At 53.1% G+C, this 18,569-nt stretch overlaps 1 protein-coding gene across 3 annotated transcripts in view; it reads left to right on the top strand.

Moving 5' to 3' along the window:
• LOC142819121 (uncharacterized) overlaps window positions 1-17,698 on the top strand; it is a 58,758-nt gene extending 41,060 nt beyond the window's left edge. For all 3 annotated transcript variants that reach the window (XR_012896871.1, XR_012896870.1, XM_075903794.1), the window contains 2 exons: window positions 15,879-16,324; window positions 16,625-17,698. Coding sequence is in view for 1 of the 3 variants with exons in the window: in XM_075903794.1 (XP_075759909.1) it covers window positions 15,879-16,324; window positions 16,625-16,777 (599 nt within the window). In the remaining 2 variants the exon portion in view is untranslated. The remainder of the gene's footprint in view (window positions 1-15,878; window positions 16,325-16,624) is intronic.
• The last annotated feature ends 871 nt before the right edge of the window (window positions 17,699-18,569 follow it).

Genomic DNA, 18,569 nt, shown 5'->3' with positions numbered 1-18,569 from the left:
TCACAGAATAGCCACCAGCGCACCTGTACTTTTGTCGATTGGCTCTTTTTGTGCAAAAACCCCCTGTTGCCCGTCCACACACACCTTTTTGTGCAAGAACTCTTGTGCAAAAAGGAGTTATTCCTTGTAGAAAGAGGAATACCTACACTACCAAAAACCCTCTGTTCTTTTGATTTACTGTAAATTTACTTGCACTAAAACGTGCTTGAGGTATGGACAGTCAGCTGTTTTTGTGCAAAAACCCTATAGTGTAGACGTAGCCTTAGTTACTCAAGTTTCATAACCTAATTCTGATAAACTTACTAGTTTTCCAGGAAAACTGGGTCTTCCAACAAAATACAGCATAGATAAGATCAGGGTTCCCTGTAAGCTGTGTGCTTATGTAGCTGCTCAGAGAAATTCAAATATTTCCCAGCTGATTAGCAGTTAGGTTTTATGCTTCTATTAGTGGTGCACAAGTGTACATGTCTTGGTGCACATAAACATTTATTTCACACATGGATGGAAAAGATTAGAAGGAACATTGGATAGGACCTAAATTCATAAAGTTGAAAAACTAACGAGCTCAGATTCCCATTAAAGATGATCTGAAAGGAAGAAGAGGCAAGATCAGGGTCGTGCCCTCTTTTAGCTCACTGAATAACAGTCACGTCTCCATAATTTGGCCTATAATTTGATACCATGTAACTAATTGACCATAAGTTTTCATTCTTCCACTTAAAAGGCACACTGTAGGAGAAAAAAGCATCCTGAGTTTTAATAAAAAGTTCCTTAGATACTGACCAATCTATTGTAGAAAACATTTAATTAGCAGGCCTTCTAGAGGTGTTTTTTAAACATTTTTCTTTCTTTCTTAGCTTGTTTTTCTCCCTTTCTATAGAATGTTTTACTGCTCATTATATATATAATTAGAAATATGCATCTGTCAGGCTGTCTGTGAGTCCATTTGTTCAAGAACTTGACCTAAACTATAAGAGCTAGGACCACCAAATTTGGTATGCAGCTTCCTCTTATCCTAACTTAAAGTAAGGTCAGGGTTTGGTTGTGCCAGGACAACAGGATGTGCCTGGAATTCAATTGTTTCTCATAAAATGGACAGAGAGTGGACTGGTAGAAGGGTGTTATACCATAGAATGACCACAAGAGGCAGCAAGCACTCCAGTGGGAAGCAACTGGCCAATAGCAGCCAACATCCCGGCCTGCCCAGGAAGCAGCTGGCAGCTGCTGCGCAGCCCCTGCTGCTCCCAGGCTAGCTCTAAGGAGTGCAAGCAGGCAGCCTGCATGCTCCTCTTCCTGAACTGGGCCCAGGGGAAGTTGGCGGGAGGCCTCTGCAACCCCCCAGGCTGGGTGGCTGGGGAACGTGGCCCTTCTCCACCCCTGGGACAGGCCCAGGGCAAAGCTGGTAGCCAAGGTATAAACCCCCAGCTAGCACCAGGACGAAGGAAGTGGCTGGAGTGCATGTCCTACCACCCTCCACCCCCAGTTCAAGGTTGACCCAGGAAGAAGCTTGACTCCAGCCCCGCCTCTGGCTGGACCGAGGCAATGCTGGGTAAATCTTCTAGCTTGTGTGTGTGTGTGTGTGTTATTTTTCTTGAAAATTTTATTTATATTCCTCCTTATTCCCTACATTGTTTCCCTTATATTTTTGGCTAGCCAGTCCAGAACCAGCTCCCAATATTCAGATTACCTGTTGGCCTGTTTCTCTAGAATGGAGCCTTCCCAGCATCAGTCATTCCTTAGGGGGAAATAGAAAGCATGGGAGCTAAAGCTAAGTGGGGAGTAGGGCTTTGACCCCAGGAAAGGATATGAAGTTTGTCCTATTTTTATTCTTCTCTCTTAGCTAGCAACTGAATACCATGTCTTACCCAAGATTCTAGTGATTTTTCCCAAAGAAGAGGCAACTTTGATACCATCTCATGTTAGATTAACAAAGAACACGATCCCCATCAGCTACACTGCTGGTGAATGACAAATAACCTTTTCATTATAGGCACCAGCAGTGCTCTGTAAAACAGAACATATTCCTTATTAGTGTTTAATGTTATTTTATAAAAATCACATTTGCCTATCCTGCAAATACAATGCAAGGTTGGAGGAGTTTTTCCATAGTGAACTGATTGCACGGGACTGGAGGTACAGACTGGGTTCTTGACTCATGATCCTGAACAGGTCGAGCTCTAGCTCTTGGTAGCAAAGCATCTAGAACCTGAACCAATGAAATACTCTCATTAACTTTAGTGGATTTTGGAACATGACTGTCGAGCTTCTAGGCATTGGATAGAGGTTAGTTTTTTTCTTTTAGATATAGTAACACAATATAAAACCCAAATAGGAATCTTACCCTGAGGGAGGCCCTGAAATGAATTGTTTCCACACCCAAATAATGATCTCTGGTACAGAATCCAATCACTTTGAGCTACTTGTTTGATTGACCACTCAAACTATCTATAGAAAATAATGTCTTCATTAACCTTCAGTCCTCCTGGTGAAATCGTTAGTGACAGCTACAGAAAAATCATTTTTTTGATATTCAGTTCCTCTTTCATTATCACCTTGGCTACAAACAACAGCAAAGACCTAAGAGTGGGTTTCACAATAAAGTTAGGATTTATCTCATGCAGCCCACCTCAAAGCCCTAGACCATCACCAGTTTGTCTGAACTCTGTTGATTGTTATTCCACATTTTATAGGCCTGATTTTTCACCTTTTAAAAGCAGTTTTACAGCAAAGTGCTTCCACTGACTGAGCCTGATTGAAGTCCTTCAGAAGCGGTGGTAAAAGATCTCTTGACATCAAGCAGCATCTGATGCAGTCACATTTATGGAGAAGTCATTGCCTGAATTGATAAAGTTAAATCTAAGAGAGTCTACATTTCAGGATCACAGTACCAGGAGAAACATGTGGGAGAGCAATCAGGATGCACGACCCTGGTCACATTTTAGATAACGGGGATGAGTGTGCAAAAAGCTGCTGTCAGAGTAGAGATGTGTGTGTTGGGAGAGCATTAGGGGAAATACAGCCAAAGTTTTCCATATCCAAGCCCGAGTCCCCCAAGCTGAAAGGAGAGATTTGCTTCCACAAAGAAAAGCATTTAAAAGAGAGACTATGTCTGCCTCAGTCCTCTACCCTGCAAAGCTTTGTTTCATTGTCAGCATAAATGTTATATACTCTGGAAAAGGCAGCATTCGCTCACAGAAGATCAAAAGAAATACAGTCACTGCAGATGTGGCTAGAGAGAATAAATTCGGTGCGTCTATCAGTATACTGACAATTCTCAAGATGTTGCTTCACTTCAGTTATCTTTATTTATACTTTTCTGATAGAACATTTTCCCAAGATAGTGTAAATCTTTTAAACTGTAATTTGGTATTTGTGGGTTTATTGGTGAGTGAGGACCCAGAACTCTATAAGCACCCCACAAGTACCTTTAATATTAATATATTATGTAAAAGGTGCACTATCAGTTATTTCAGGTACCAAATTTTTTGGGGAAAGAGGTAGATATTTGTTCTAAACATGTGCCTTCCTTTGCTGTGTTATTTGAAGCAAACATCACTGGGCCAGTGCATGGGAACTGGAAAGTGAATAGGACTGTGTAGGGGATTGACCCCCGGGGGGGGCTTATGTCCGCCCCCTCAGTCACCAAAGCGTTGTTTGCCGCTGCACGCAACTTACTCGGTATGCCCCGCGGCGGTTGGGGGAAGGGGGTCCAGGCCCGCCCTCGCTCCGGACCCCAGCCCAGGGCCCTAAGGTGAGGGAAAAACTCCCCACCTAACAGGGGGGGTCGAGACCCCTAAACTCCCCTGCTCTCAGGGTCCACATCCCTGCCCTGGGCCACTTCTTCCCCCCCGGAACCAAGCGGTTCACCTGGGTGTTCCCTCGGCCCCCACCCAGGGCCTCCAACACCAGCTTACGCTCGCTGGTCTTTGCGGGGGAAACGTCTCCTCGGCGTCTTCCCCTTTTGCCGGCCGCCCGGCCACTTTTGAATGGGCCGCCGGTCGCAGGCAGATGACGTCAGCCCCTTCGTCTGCCTGCGGGCCCTCCCAGGGTAGAGCGTCAGGTGACGTCCCCCTGACGTCACCCCGCCCTCGTCCCCCTCCGGCGCTAACTGCCGGCCCCGGCTCGTCACCCGGCCGGGGTGCCGGTTCTCCCGCTCCTGCCCCGTGCGCGGCCGCCTGTGCCGCGGCGGCTTCCCTCGCCCCCGCCCGCCCCGGCTCGTTCCCCGGCCGGGGCGCCGGCTTCCCTGCGCTGAAGCCGCAGGCGGCGGGCTGTGCCGTCCCGGGGGTTGAGTCCTCCCCCCCTCTCCGCGGCGTGCCGGCGACTCCCGGGAGGGGCGGGGCTACCCCGCCACACGCCTTCCCCCTTAAGTCTGGTGCCCCACTTGCCGTCTCTGTTTCCGAGCTCTCGGCCACACGGGACAGCCAGTCTGCATTTCCATTGTTGGTCCCCGGGCGATGTATGACCCGAAATTGGTAGGGCTGCAGGCTGAGGTACCACCGCAAAATCCGTGGGTTGGTGTCCTTCATCTGCTGCATCCACTGCAATGGGGCATGGTCCGTCACCACGGTAAATTCGTCACCTACGAGAAAGTATCTTAGTGAGTCAATAGCCCATTTGAGGGCCAAGGCCTCCTTTTCCACTGTCGCGTACCCCCTCTCCCGAGGGAAGAGCTTGCGACTTAGATAGAGGATGGGGTGTTCCTCGCCCCCCTCCTCTTGCGTCAACACCGCTCCCAGTCCTACTTCGGACGCGTCCGTCTGAAGGGTGAAGGGCTTATTAAAATCCGGTTGAGCTAGTACGGGGGCGCTTACCAGCCGGTCTTTTAGTTCTCGAAATGCGCCCTCACAGGTTGGGGTCCACCTTACCCTTTCTGGTTGTCCTTTCCGTGTAAGGTCTGTAAGAGGCGCTGCTAGCGAGGAAAAGTTAGGGATGAACCGCCGGTAGTAACCTGCCAGCCCCAGGAACTGCCGCACCTTTCTTTTCGTGGTTGGGACTGGGTGGTCCCGTACTGCCTGAACCTTGTCCACTAAGGGTTTGAGCTTTCCCCTCCCCACCGTGTATCCCAGATATGAGACTTCGGCCCTCCCGAATTGGCACTTCTTTGGGTTGGCCGTCAGCCCTGCCTTCCTCAGGGCTCCTAACACGTTTGTTATGTGACCTAAATGTTCCTCCCAGGACTCGCTGAATATCACAATATCGTCAATGTACGCTGCCGCGTAGTCCTGGTGCTCTCGCAGGACCTGATTCATGAGTCTTTGGAACGTGGCTGCGGCCCCGTGCAACCCGAATGGCATGTTCCTAAATTGATATAGCCCGAAAGGTGTGGCGAACGCCGTCTTTGCCTGGGCCTCGGGCGAGAGCGGGATCTGCCAGTACCCTTTGGTAAGATCAAGGGTTGACAGGTAGGTGGCTCTGCCCAGGCGTCCCAGTAGTTCATCTATACGGGGCATAGGGTACGCATCGAACCTTGAAATCGCGTTGACTTTGCGGAAGTCGATGCAGAACCTGGTTGACCCATCCGCCTTAGGTACTAACACGATGGGGCTTCGCCATTCACTACGGGATTCTTGTATCACCCCCCATTCTAGCATGGCCTGGAGTTCTTCCTTCACCGTGCCCCATAACTTTCGCGGAAGGGGGCGCATATTGTCCCTCACCACTCTGCCGGGTTCTGTCTCGATCTCGTGCTGCACCAGCGTGGTCTGCCCGGGTCGGCTAGTCAATACTGGCCTGAACTGATCGAGGAGGTGGTGCAGCTGTTCTTGCTTCGGGCCCGGTAGCTCCTCTCCGATCCTTACTCCCTCGATTTTCACCTCGGGCTCCCCCCACGGACCCAGCTCGATATCCGTGTCTCTGGGTTCAATTAGGAGGACCTCCCGCGGGTGCCACTTCTTCAAAAGATTTACATGGTAAATTTGCGTGTCTCGCCGGTTGCGGTCCACCCGTATTTCATAGTCTACCGGGCCCAGCCTCCTTATTACCCGGAAGGGCCCCTGCCAGTGGGCCAAGAGCTTGGACTCCCCACTGGGTAGCAATAGGAGGACTTGCTCGCCGGGCTCGAACTCCCTCACCTGCGCCTTCTTGTCATAGTAGGCCTTCTGCCCCTCTTGCGCCTTTCCTAAGTTCTCTCGTGCCCGGCCCGCCAGGGTATGGAGGGTCCCCCTCAGTTTTTGCACGTACTGGGCTGCCCCCAAGGCGGGGGAGACCGACGTTTCCCATCCCTCCTTTACCAGGTCCAGGATTCCCCGCGGCCTCCGCCCGTATAACAACTCGAAAGGGGAATACCCGAGCGATGCCTGCGGTACCTCTCTGACGGCGAACATCAGTGCGGGGAGCAGCTTGTCCCATTCCCTGGGGTCGTCTTGGGCGAACTTCCGGAGCATCCCCTTCAGCGTGCGGTTGAAGCGCTCTACTAGCCCGTCGGTCTGGGGATGGTATACCGACGTCCGGAGCTTCCGGATCTGCAAAGTCCTGCACAGTTCTGTCATAACTTTCGAGGTTAGGTTCGTCCCCTGATCCGTCAGCAGCTCCCTGGGCAGCCCGACCCACGAGAACAGCTTGACCAGTGCCTCAGCAATAGCGGGGGCCGTAGCTCTTTTCAGGGCCACCGCCTCGGGGCAACGGGTGGCGTAGTCTATGATGACTAGGATGTAACTGTGCCCTCGCCCCGATTTCTCCAGTGGCCCCACTAGATCCAATGCCACCCGTTCAAAGGGGGTCCCTACTACTGGCAGGGGGACAAGGGGCGCCGGTGGGACCCGAGTCCCGGATGATCGCTGGCACTGTGGACAGGAGTTACAAAAGTTTTTAATCTCTTGGTACACCCCGGGCCAAAAAAATCTCTGGAGTACCTTCTGCTGGGTTTTCTCCGTGCCCAGGTGTCCGGCCCACGGGTGTTCATGCGCTAGCTCCAGGACCTTCCATCTGTACGGCCTCGGGACCAGCAGCTGCCATCTCTCCTCCCCTGGGAGTTCCCCTGGAGACACTCGATAAAGGCGGTCATCTCTTACCTCGAACCGAGGTCCGTCCGGTTGCTTGGGCGGGTCTTCTCCTGGAGTTTCTCCCGTAGTGCGCACCTGCTCCCAGGCTGCCCGTAGGGTAGGATCTTCCCGCTGTTGTGTAAGGAAGTCCCCCTCCTCGACGTCGAGTCGGGTCTGCCCTGATGCCTCAGCCGCCGGGGCCACCCCTGGGATCGCTTCTTCCCCCTCCTGTTCTCCTTGGGCTACCAGGGTCCCTTGCCCCACCTCGGGCTCTTGTCCGGGGTTCCGGCCCCTGTCCCCCCGGCCCAGGAGTTGCTTCAGGCCGGGCCAATCCCGTCCTAGCAGGAGCGGGTATGCCAATCTTGGGCCAACGGCGACTATGCAGTTCCTTTCCACCTCCCCATCCCCTATCCGTACCTGGGTTGTGGGGTAGTAGTGGATGTCCCCATGAACGCATCGGAGGGCTATCGGCGCGCCCCGGGCCCGCACTGGGTATATCACGTCCTTCCGGACGATGGTCTGCCCACACCCCGAGTCTAATATGGCCTCCACCGGGTTCCCATTGACCCATAGTCTCCGGATTACCTGCGCCACGCTAGCCGTCCTCCTGTCCGTGCCTCCCGTGCGCCGCTGCCCGAAGGTGCAGTCCATCAGGGTGCAGTCCCTTTTGTAATGGCCCTCCTGACCGCATTGGTAGCAGACTACCTTCGGGGCCCCCTCGGGCAGTGGGGCGCCCGGCCCCGTTTCCGTTGCTCGGTCTATCCTGGCCTCTCCCCCCGGGCGGCTCCACCGTGGTGCCAACCTTCTTGTCGGGAGGGGCCCCAGGGAGCCCCCGGATCCTCCTCCGGCGTGTTGGGCCCCTGCCGGCTTGGCCGTCCCTGTCTCGCTTCTCCGAGGTTCTCTCGAGGTTCCTGTGGCTTCCTTCCCTACCGGCCCCTCGGCGGCCAGGTAGTGTTCCATAAGGGTCACCGCCTCGTCCAGTGTCTCTGGGAGGTGCCGCCGGACCCACTGCTGTCCTTCGGCCGGGAGGATGCGGACATACTGTTCCAGTATCACTAGGTCGGCCACCTGGACCCCCGTCTTTGCCTCCGGCTCGAGCCATCGCATCCCTGCTTCTTTTACCCGCTGAGCCACTGCCCGCGGTCGCTCGCGAGGGTCGTACTTGGCCTCGCGGAACCGGCGGCGGTGGGTCTCCGGGGTGACCCCTAGTTGATCCAAAATGGCCTCCTTGACTTTAAAGTAACATAAGGCGTCGTTGGCAGACATTCCCCGGTAGGCCAATTGGGCCGGCCCCGATAGGTAGGGTGCGAGGAGGGTCGCCCAATGTTCTGGCGGCCATTTCGCAGCGGTGGCCACCCTCTCGAATGTTACCAGAAATGCCTCTGGGTCGTCGTCCGGCCCCAGTTTCGTGAGGCGTATAGGTAGTTGGGTGCCGACCCCCTCTGCCCCTCCGGTCCCTCCAGCTGCCCCCGGTACCGTCACTGGTGTCCCTCGCGCCATCTGCTCCTGCCGCTCCTGAAACTGGTTGAGGAGTTGTTGTAGCGCTTGCATTTGCTGCTGCTGTTGCACTTTCTGGGTCTCCGTCCACCATTCCAAGACCTTGTTTGCATCCATCGTGTCCTGCTAATCGATACCTTGTTAATTTCGCTTACCCCGTCCAGGCCCCCGTTCCGGGGCCTACTGTACCCACATTCTCCACCACGTGTAGGGGATTGACCCCCGGGGGGGGCTTATGTCCGCCCCCTCAGTCACCAAAGCGTTGTTTGCCGCTGCACGCAACTTACTCGGTATGCCCCGCGGCGGTTGGGGGAAGGGGGTCCGGGCCCGCCCTCGCTCCGGACCCCAGCCCAGGGCCCTAAGGTGAGGGAAAAACTCCCCACCTAACAGGGGGGGTCGAGACCCCTAAACTCCCCTGCTCTCAGGGTCCACATCCCTGCCCTGGGCCACTTCTTCCCCCCCGGAACCAAGCGGTTCACCTGGGTGTTCCCTCGGCCCCCACCCAGGGCCTCCAACACCAGCTTACGCTCGCTGGTCTTTGCGGGGGAAACGTCTCCTCGGCGTCTTCCCCTTTTGCCGGCCGCCCGGCCACTTTTGAATGGGCCGCCGGTCGCAGGCAGATGACGTCAGCCCCTTCGTCTGCCTGCGGGCCCTCCCAGGGTAGAGCGTCAGGTGACGTCCCCCTGACGTCACCCCGCCCTCGTCCCCCTCCGGCGCTAACTGCCGGCCCCGGCTCGTCACCCGGCCGGGGTGCCGGTTCTCCCGCTCCTGCCCCGTGCGCGGCCGCCTGTGCCGCGGCGGCTTCCCTCGCCCCCGCCCGCCCCGGCTCGTTCCCCGGCCGGGGCGCCGGCTTCCCTGCGCTGAAGCCGCAGGCGGCGGGCTGTGCCGTCCCGGGGGTTGAGTCCTCCCCCCTCTCCGCGGCGTGCCGGCGACTCCCGGGAGGGGCGGGGCTACCCCGCCACAGACTGGAAACAAGGAAAGGCATAGATTCTCCAACAGAATCTATGAAAGGAAAGTGTTGTGCCCTTGCTGAGGGGCTCTACGTAGCAGTAGGAAACCTAAATCTAACTAATTTATTTACTGATACTTTGTCCACTTTGAGTGATGTGTAAAAAGTACACGTTGGAAAGGTGAAAAGTAAAAGCCCTTAGATGTCTATTTAAATCTATCCCTATTCATTAATGGTGGTGATAGCATCGTAGTTTATTTCGAGTTAATTTCAAAATAGAGCGCTATTCCGAAACATCCCTTAATCCTCATGGAACGAGGTTTACAGGATGTCAGAATAGCATGCCTGTTATTTCGAAAGAAATAATGGGTGCGCTGTTAAGATGTGGGAAATGCTATTTCGGGATACTGGAAGTATCCCAAAATAGTGACACTGTCTAGACACACCCTCAGTGACAATGCCCTTTATTTAACAAAAACAAACAAAAGGTCTCACCAAAGTTAAGGCTTTATCCAGAAAGCTTGTGTTCTAGAAAAGTATGTTTCTGCATCCATGTTTGTAGATCAATATTCAAAATAAAGGTGGATACACACCACACTATAAGCTTGATTCTCCTCTTCCTTGTATTTCATATAGTTACTTACAAATCATCTGTCACTGTAAAAGCAGTCTGATGTTTTAGCTCTTAGCCTCCTCCTTTTCACAGATGGAAATGACTACACAAGGGCAAGGCAGTGGAGAATCAGGCCTAGTGTATTAAGCTGGCTCTGCTGAGAAGATTCTGTATTTATTTTCACTGAATTCTTTTCAGAGTCTTTTACTGACATTTGCTGGTAAGTAAAAGAAGCCTCAAGCTCCTCTATCATATAGCTTTGGTCCTACCTTTTCAGAAACCACCTCTCTTTCTATGCTACTGCAACTCACTTGTAAGAGTACATGACATGTCCCTCTCTCAGGATGTGAGTCTGTTGCAATTCTCTACTACAAAGCTTAGCTTGTTAGTTCAGACAGTAGCAACTCATTTATTTTAGCTGTAGAGATCCCTGGTTCAAGATGGCAGCCACCACATGCTATTGCCACTGCTGTGATTGGTGGCTGGGCTCAAAAAGGAGCCCTTTGATTTAACAGAGAGGGAACTGCTGATAGGGCCTTCTCCGTGGCCTTTCATTTTCACTCCCCACATTGTCTATTGCTCATATTGTGCTGGTCTGTTAAGGTGCGTCTACACAGCACTGTAACTCAAAATAAGATACACAATTTGAGCTACGCAAATTGTGTATCTTATTTCGATGCTATTTTGAAATAGCTTATTTCACCATTTGGCGCTGTCTTCACAGCACCAAATTTCAAAATAAAGCGCTATTCCGAAAACTCCCTTACTCCTCATAAAATGGGGTTTACAGGGACATTGGAATAGTGAGCCCAAAATAACAGGCTTGCTGTGAAGACGCGGAATAGCTATTTTGGGATAGTCCAGTATCCCAAAATAGTGTTACAGTGTAGACATACCCTTAGGGAAGAAGGTGGGTTGGGTTTGTCAGGAAGGGAAAAGCACTATAGAGGCAGTCCCCGGGTTACGTACAAGATAGGGACTGTAGGTTTGTTCTTAAGTTGAATCTGTATGTAAGTCGGAACTGGCGTCCAGATTCAGCCGCTGCTGAAACTGACCGCCAGTTCTGACTTACATACAGAATCAACTTAAGAACCCCAAGCATCCCCAAGTCAGCTGCTGCTGAAACTGATCAGCAGCTGATTCCAGGAAGCTCGGGGCAGAGCAACTCTGCCTCGGGCTTCCTGTAGTCAGCGCTGGTCAGTTTCAGCAGCGGCTGACTTGGGGACGCCTGGGGCAGAGCAGCTGGGGTGCTGCTGGGTTGCTCCAGTAGCGCCGCTCCTCGGCACTACTGGACCAACCCAACAGCACCCCATCTGCTCTGCCCCAGGCGTCCTGATTCAGCCGCTGCTGAAACTGACCAGCAGCGGCTGAATCAGGACCAGAGCAGCTGGGGTGCTGCTGGGTTGGACCAGTAGCGCCCAGAGCGGCGCTGCGGGACCAACCGGCAGCACCCCAGCTGCTCTGCCACAGGCGTCCGGAGAAAAGCCTAGTCTGCTGGGGGGGGGGGCGTACTAGCTGCGCCCCCCCCCCCCCACACCCCAGCAGACCAGGAGGACACGGGCGGCGGACCGAGATGCACCGCGGTCCCGCCGCCTGGGTCCTCCGCGGCTTTGCTCCCCGTCTCCCTGGTCTGCTGGAGACCAGCAGACCAGGGAGACGGGGAGCAAAGCCTCTGAGGACGCCGGCAGCGGGACAGCCGCGGGGCGTCTGGGCTGTCCCGCTGCCGGCTTCCCCCGTGGCTTTGCAAAGCCGCGGGGAAGCCAGCAGCGGAGCAGTCCAGGCGCGCCTGGGCTGCCTCGCTGCCCGAGCCCCCCCCGCAGCTGCTCTGCGGGAGGGGGAGGCGGGGGGGGGGGCCTCGGGCAGCCCAGGCGCCCCTGGGCTGCCCGAGCCCCTCCGCGGCTTTGCTCTGCGTCTTCCTGGTCTGCAGACCAGGGAGACGCAGAGAAAGCCCCAGAGTACACAAGCGGCAGGACCGCGAGGTCCCGCAGTCCGTGTACTCTGGGGCAGCCCCGTTTGTAACTGCGGATCCAACATAAGTCGGATCCGCGTAAGTCGGGGACTGCCTGTACTTATTCTCTTCTAAAATTAATCATCGGGTTAGATAAGCTTAGCAGTGTGAGTGAAATTTCACTACTGGAATTATTTTTATTGTTTTTGTTTTTAAAGATATTCCTACATTTTAGGGAAAGGGGCCTTTTTGTTGTATGTTAATAAAAATAAATAAGACATTGTAGGTGCAATTCCACATTCTTTGTGAACCCAAAACTCTGTTTAAAATCAGTTGAAGGTTTTTGGTGTGCGAGGCATGCTGAATTAGATCTTGTATCTTTTGCAATTCTAGTAATTCGATATTAAAGCATTACGGAATCCTACTTTTGATATATTATATGTGGATGGCATAAAATACCGTAGCCACGACAGTGCTGGAGTCAGAATTCTCTTCCCAGACAGATGAAGGAAAATGACAAAACTTCCTTTCGAAGTTTATTTCTTTCTTGTTGATGACCCAACCTCTGAGTGAAGAGATTAGGGTTTTGGTTAGTGTCTTTTATTGCCATGAGAACCATGTGCCTCAAAGAGTAATAATGATTACTACTTTAAACATTTTCTTTAAACTATAAAAGTGTCCATCTCCCTCTTTAGAACTATAAAAAAATTAAGGATCCCATAGCTGCCTTAATTCTGAATTTGTTTACTTTGTGTATTTAATTCAGGTTACCACCAATTCATGTATTTAACATTCAAAATATTTAAAAGGAAAAGCTTCCATATTTATAACCTTTTAAGGCTTGATCATCAAAAATTTTTAGGAGCCCAAGAGCAGAGTAAAGGCCAGGCTTGACAAATCCCTGTTTGGAAAAATTTACTGGGGGTTGGTCCTGCTTTGGATGGGGAGTTGGACTAGATGACCTCTTGAGGTCCCTTCCAACCCTAATCTATAATTTTATGATAAAACAAGAAAATGTCCAGTTGATGGCTTATACATACAATGAAAGCACTAAATTAGAGATGAAGTGAGTGATGACATTACTAGGGTTAATTCTGATTCTAGCCTCCAAAATCCTGTCGTTATCATTAGACCTGAAAAGAAGCCATTTCTTTTAACTGATCCAACAACCTGCTTAGATGGGGAAAACTCCTACTTCCATCTCTATTGAGACCAGAATCTTGAGAAAAATAACATGATGGAATGTTTATTGAAGCAATTAACACCTGCTAATCTGCTCCAACAACAATGAATTCTGTTTTTTTTTCCCCAATTGGCCCGATGATTTTAATTTTAAAGATACAGCTTTGTCTCTTTTCTTGAAATAGCCTTTGTAATTATTTCACATTTTAAAATCAAACTGTAAAAATACCTTTCCATCCCCCCCTTGCTCCTCCCCCACAAAAAAAACCTCCCAAAACTACATTGCTGTCCCTCTGGAAACTAGGTCCTGCAATGATTAGTCATGGGAACAGTACTAATAAGAATATAAGAACATAAGAATGGCCATACTGGATCAGACCAATGGTCTATCTATTCCATTATCCTGTCTGCCGACAGTGGCCAATACCAGATGCCCCAGAGGGAGGGAACACAACAGGTAATCATCACATTATCACTCTCTTGACATCCATCTCCAGACAAACAAAGGCTAGGGACACTTTTCCTACCCATCCTGTCTAATAGTCATTGATGGACCTAACCTCCATGAATCTATCTAGCTCTTTTTTAAACCATGTTAAAGTTCTAGCCTTCACCACATCCTCTGGCAGGGAGTTCCACAGGTTGACTGTGTGCTGAGTGAAGAAAAACTTCCTTTTGTTTGTTTTAAACCTGCTGCCTATTAATTTCATTTGGTGGCTCCTAGTTCTTATATTGTGGGAATAAGTAAATAACTTTTCCTTATTCACTTTTTCCACTCCAGTCATGATTTTATAGACCTCTATGATATCCACTCTTAGGGTGTGTCTACACTGCACCGTTTCCGAAATAATGACCATTATTCCGGAAAAACAATACTAGTGTCCACGCTGCAATTGCGTTATTTCAACAGAAAGTCAAAATAATGTACGGCTTTTTCCAATACAGGCAGTCCCCGACTTACGCGGATCCGACTTACGTCGGATCCGCACTTACGAACGGGGCTTTCTCGCCCCGGAGGTCGAGGTAGCGGATTGCTACCTGCGAGCTCCGGGGCGAGAAAGCCCCGTTCGTAAGCTGCTCCGGTGCCCCTGGTCTGCTGGAGACCGTCTCCAGCAGACCAGGGGCACCGGGCGGGTTCCCGCGCTTCTGAGGCTTTGCCAGAGCAAAGCCTCAGAAGCGCGGGAACCGCTGCTGCTGCCGCTTGAGACCCGGTGCCTGTGGTCTGCTGGGGACGGTCCCCAGCAAACCACAGGCACCGGGACCCAAGCGGCAGCAGCGGGCGGGTTCCCGCGCTTCTGAGGCTTTGCCAGAGCAAAGCCTCAGAAGCGCGGGGAACCGCCGCTGCTGCCGCTTGGGACCCAGTGCCTGTGGTCTGCTGGGGATGGTCCCCAGCAGACCACAGGCACCGGGTCTCAAGCGGCAGCAGCAGCGGTTCCCGCGCTTCTGAGGCTTTGCTCTGGCAAAGCCTCAGAAGCGCGGGAACCCGCCCGGTGCCCCTGGTCTGCTGGAGACGGTCTCCAGCAGACCAGGGGCACCGGAGCAGCTTACGAACGGGGCTTTCTCGCCCCGGAGCTCGCAGGTAGCAATCCTGAAGCCGCAGCTGCGGGGGGGAGGGGTCCCGTGCCAGAGCAAAGCCTCAGAGGCACGGCACCCCGCTGCCGCTGCTGCTCTGCTCCCCGTGTCCCTGGTCTGCTGGGGGGGAGCGCGGATAGTGTGCCCCCCCCCAGCAGACCAGGCTTTTGTTTTGGACCCTGGAGCAGAGCAGCTGGGGCGCTGCGGATTGGTCCTGCAGCACCCGCTCTGGGCACTACTGGACCAACCCGGCAGCACCCGAGCTGCTCTGCCCCAGGTCCTGATTCAGCCGCTGCTGGTCAGTTTCAGCAGTGGCTGAATCAGGACGCCTGGGGCAGAGCAGCTGGGGTGCTGTTGGGTTGGTCCAGTAGTGCCGAGGAGCGGCGCTACTTGAGCAACCCAGCAGCACCCCAGCTGCTCTGCCCCAGGCGTCCCCGAGTCAGCCGCTGCTGAAACTGACCAGCGCTGACTACAGGAAGCCCGAGGCAGAGTTGCTCTGCCCCAGGCTTCCTGGAATCAGCGCTCATCAGTTTCAGCAGCAGCTGACTTGGGGACACCTGGGGTTCTTAAGTTGAATCTGTATGTAAGTCAGAACTGGCGGTCAGTTTCAGCAGCGGCTGAATCTGGACGCCAGTTCCGACTGACATACAGATTCAACTTAAGAACAAACCTACAGTCCCTATCTTGTATGTAACCCGGGGAATGCCTGTACCAGTAGCTAATACCAGACATGATCCCTCTCCTGTCACCAATTTCCAGACAAACAGAGGCTAGGGACACCATTCCTACTCAGCCTGGCTAATAGCCATTGATGGATCTATCCTCCATGAATCTAGCTCTTTTTTGAGCCTTGTTAAAATCCTAGGGTATGTCTACCCTGCGAGCTTCTTTTGGAATAAGCTTTTCCTGGAAAACACTGATTGGACGCTATCTTGCATTTAAGGCCACCCGGAACCAGTTGAGGTGGGACATTAAGTCAGCAATTACTTCCAGGTGCTGTTGTCTAAGACTATCTGAGATGCGTGCTTAAAGGGACCCCCCTGGACAGCCATTTCTCAGGTTCTTCTGCTTGCTTGCCTACCTCTCTGAGGGACAGCAAAGCATTTGCAGTGCATGCTCTGCTTTTGGATACCACAGCATACTCCTTGCCATGGAGCCGGAGCTACCTCTGGGCATGCGATGGCCCCACACTGTCATGCTGCAGTTTCTGCAGGCTGCCTTCATGGTCCTGCATGAGTTGGACTCAGAGCTCATCGAGATCCTCTGCCTATGTGCGGGAACAAGGCCCTTGCAACCACACACCACGGTTCCGGAGGCTGGACACCAGTTCTTACTGGTGGGACCGGCAGGTGATGGAGCGGTGGGACGACCAGCAGTGGCTCCCCAACTTACGAATGAGGAAGGAGCTGTGTCTATGGCTTGCCCCTGCCCTCCATCGATGGGACACCCAGATGCGACCCGCCATCCCCCTGGAGAAGTGGGTCACTATCACCATCTGGAAGCTTGCCACGCCAGACAGTTACTGGTCTGTGTGCAACCAGTTCGGCGTGGGAAAGTCCACTGTCGGGGCCCTCCTCATGGTGGTAAGACACTCTCAGACTGGAGTCCCTGGATGGGGGGGGAGTACTGGAAAAGGGGACCTAGGGAAAATGGGGTTGGGGTATAGGGAGTGGAATGGGGGTGGGAGAAAAGCCCTGCCCCCCAGGGGTTCTGCAGTCCCAACCTCACACAGCCCTGCCGGGGGGGAGGGACGAGAGGGCAACTTCATAGGGGTAGTTCCTTGAGTGTTTGTGGGGGAGAACAAGGGGAGGGTCAGGGACCTCTCAAGGGCTCAGGCACCCCCTTTGATTCACTGTTTTTGTGTCTTTGTTTGTCTCCTGCAGGTGGTGAGGGCCATAAACACTGTCCTGCTGTGCAGAGTTATTCGTTTGGGAGACCTGGACCTCATCGTGGCCAGATTTGCTGCCTTGGGCTTCCCTAACTCCAGGGGGACCATAGATGGAACCCACATCCACATCCAGGCCCCAGACCATTGAGCTGCCCAGTGCATCAACCACAAGGGCCATTTTTCGATGGTCCTGCAGGTCCTGGTCGACCACCATGGACAGTTTTTGGGTATTTTCGTAGGATGGTTGGAGAGGGTGCATGATGCCCACGTGTTCAGAAACTCCAGCCTCTACCATAAGCTGGAGGCTGGCATATTCTTCCCTCAGACTCACTTCAGGGTTGGGGATGTGGAGATGCCACTGTGTATCACAGGGGACGCATGCTACCCCCTCATGCTGTGGCTTATGAAGCTGTACACCGACCACCTGGACCTGAGCAATGACAATTTCAGTGCCCGCCTGGGCAGGGCTCGCATCCAGGTGGAATGCACCTTTGGGCGCTTGAAGGTGCGGTTCAGGTGCCTCCTGACCTGCCTCGATGTGGGAGAGCACAACATCCCCCAGGTAGTCTCAGCCTGTTGTGTTCTCTACAACATTGTGGAGGAAGGGGGCGGTCTTCCTTCTGGGGCGGGGGGCAGAGGCCAGCTGGGAGGTATGGGTCTTCAAGCAGCCACGCAGAGCTGCCATCTGCCAGACTCATCAGGTGGGGGTGCACATACTGAAGGACCCCAGGACCTCTCCCCAGGGCCTCCCCACTAGGGGCCTTTGCCTTGCCCCTCTATGCCTTTCCCACAATAACCCCTCCCTTCCCCCCTTCCCTGTATATTCAATAAAAACAATAGTTTTGTTTTCAAAAAAAAGTATTTTTTTTAAAGTAACTGGGGAGAAAGGGGGCTGAGAACCTGGATATGGGGAGGGAGAGGTGGGGCTGAGAACCTTAGAGGAAGGAGGAGAGGCTCAGAGCTGGAGCTGAGAGTGGCGCATGGTGTGGCTGGAAGTTCCACCTCAGGTCCGGGGACTTCAGAAACCTTGGGGGTGAGGAGTTCCAGGGAGAACAGAGGGGTAGGCAGGAGGGGGGGCTGGAGTAGTGTCAGGCCTAGCAGGGGGGCGGAGTCAGGCATGGTAAGGGGGTCAGGGACAGGCATGGCCAGGGAAGTGGGGGTTGGCATGGGTGGGGGAGCAGGGGTTGGCATGAAAAGGGGGGCAGGGACAGGAGTCAGATAGGCTGCCATCTCCCGGACAATGGCACGCATATTGAGGCCCTGCTGCACCAGGTTGGTCCATATCTGGGCTGGACATTGTGGGTACGTCTAGACTACATGTCTCTGGCGACAGAGGCACGTAGATTAGACTACCCGGCGTAGGAAAATGAAGCGGCGATTTAAATAATCGCCGCTTCATTTAAATTTAAATGGCTGCCGCGCTGAGCCGATCAGCTGTTTGTTGGCTCAGCGTGGTAGTCTGGACGCTCCGCAGTCGACACAAAGACATTTGTCAAACTCCCAGGTATGCCTCATCCCAGGAAGCATACCTGGGAGATCAACAAATGCCTTTGATGTCGACTGTGGAGCGTCCAGACTACCACGCTGAGCTGACAAACAGCTGATCGGCTCAGCGCGGTAGCCATTTAAATTTAAATGAAGCCATTTAAATTTAAATGATTTCCTATGCCGGGTAGTCTAATCTACACGCCTCTCTCTCCAGAGGCATGTAGTCTAGACGTACCCTGTGTGTCATCCCAGACCTTCTGGGCCAGCGTCTGCTGCATGTCCCAGAAGACAGCCACATGCTCCCTCATTAAGTCCTCCTGGACCCTGTAGCTCCTCTGGGGTTGGGCGGCTGGCTCTGCTGGTGGTGATCACCCCACAGTAACAGCTGATCTCGCTAAATAGAATAAAGAGAGGTGGTCAGTTATCCCTGGAGAGACTATCCCTGAGGCTTT

This window comes from Pelodiscus sinensis, chromosome 20, assembly GCF_049634645.1.
Source record: "Pelodiscus sinensis isolate JC-2024 chromosome 20, ASM4963464v1, whole genome shotgun sequence".
NCBI classification, from domain to species: Eukaryota; Metazoa; Chordata; order Testudines; family Trionychidae; genus Pelodiscus; species Pelodiscus sinensis.
This window is presented reverse-complemented; position numbering and strand designations above follow the sequence as displayed.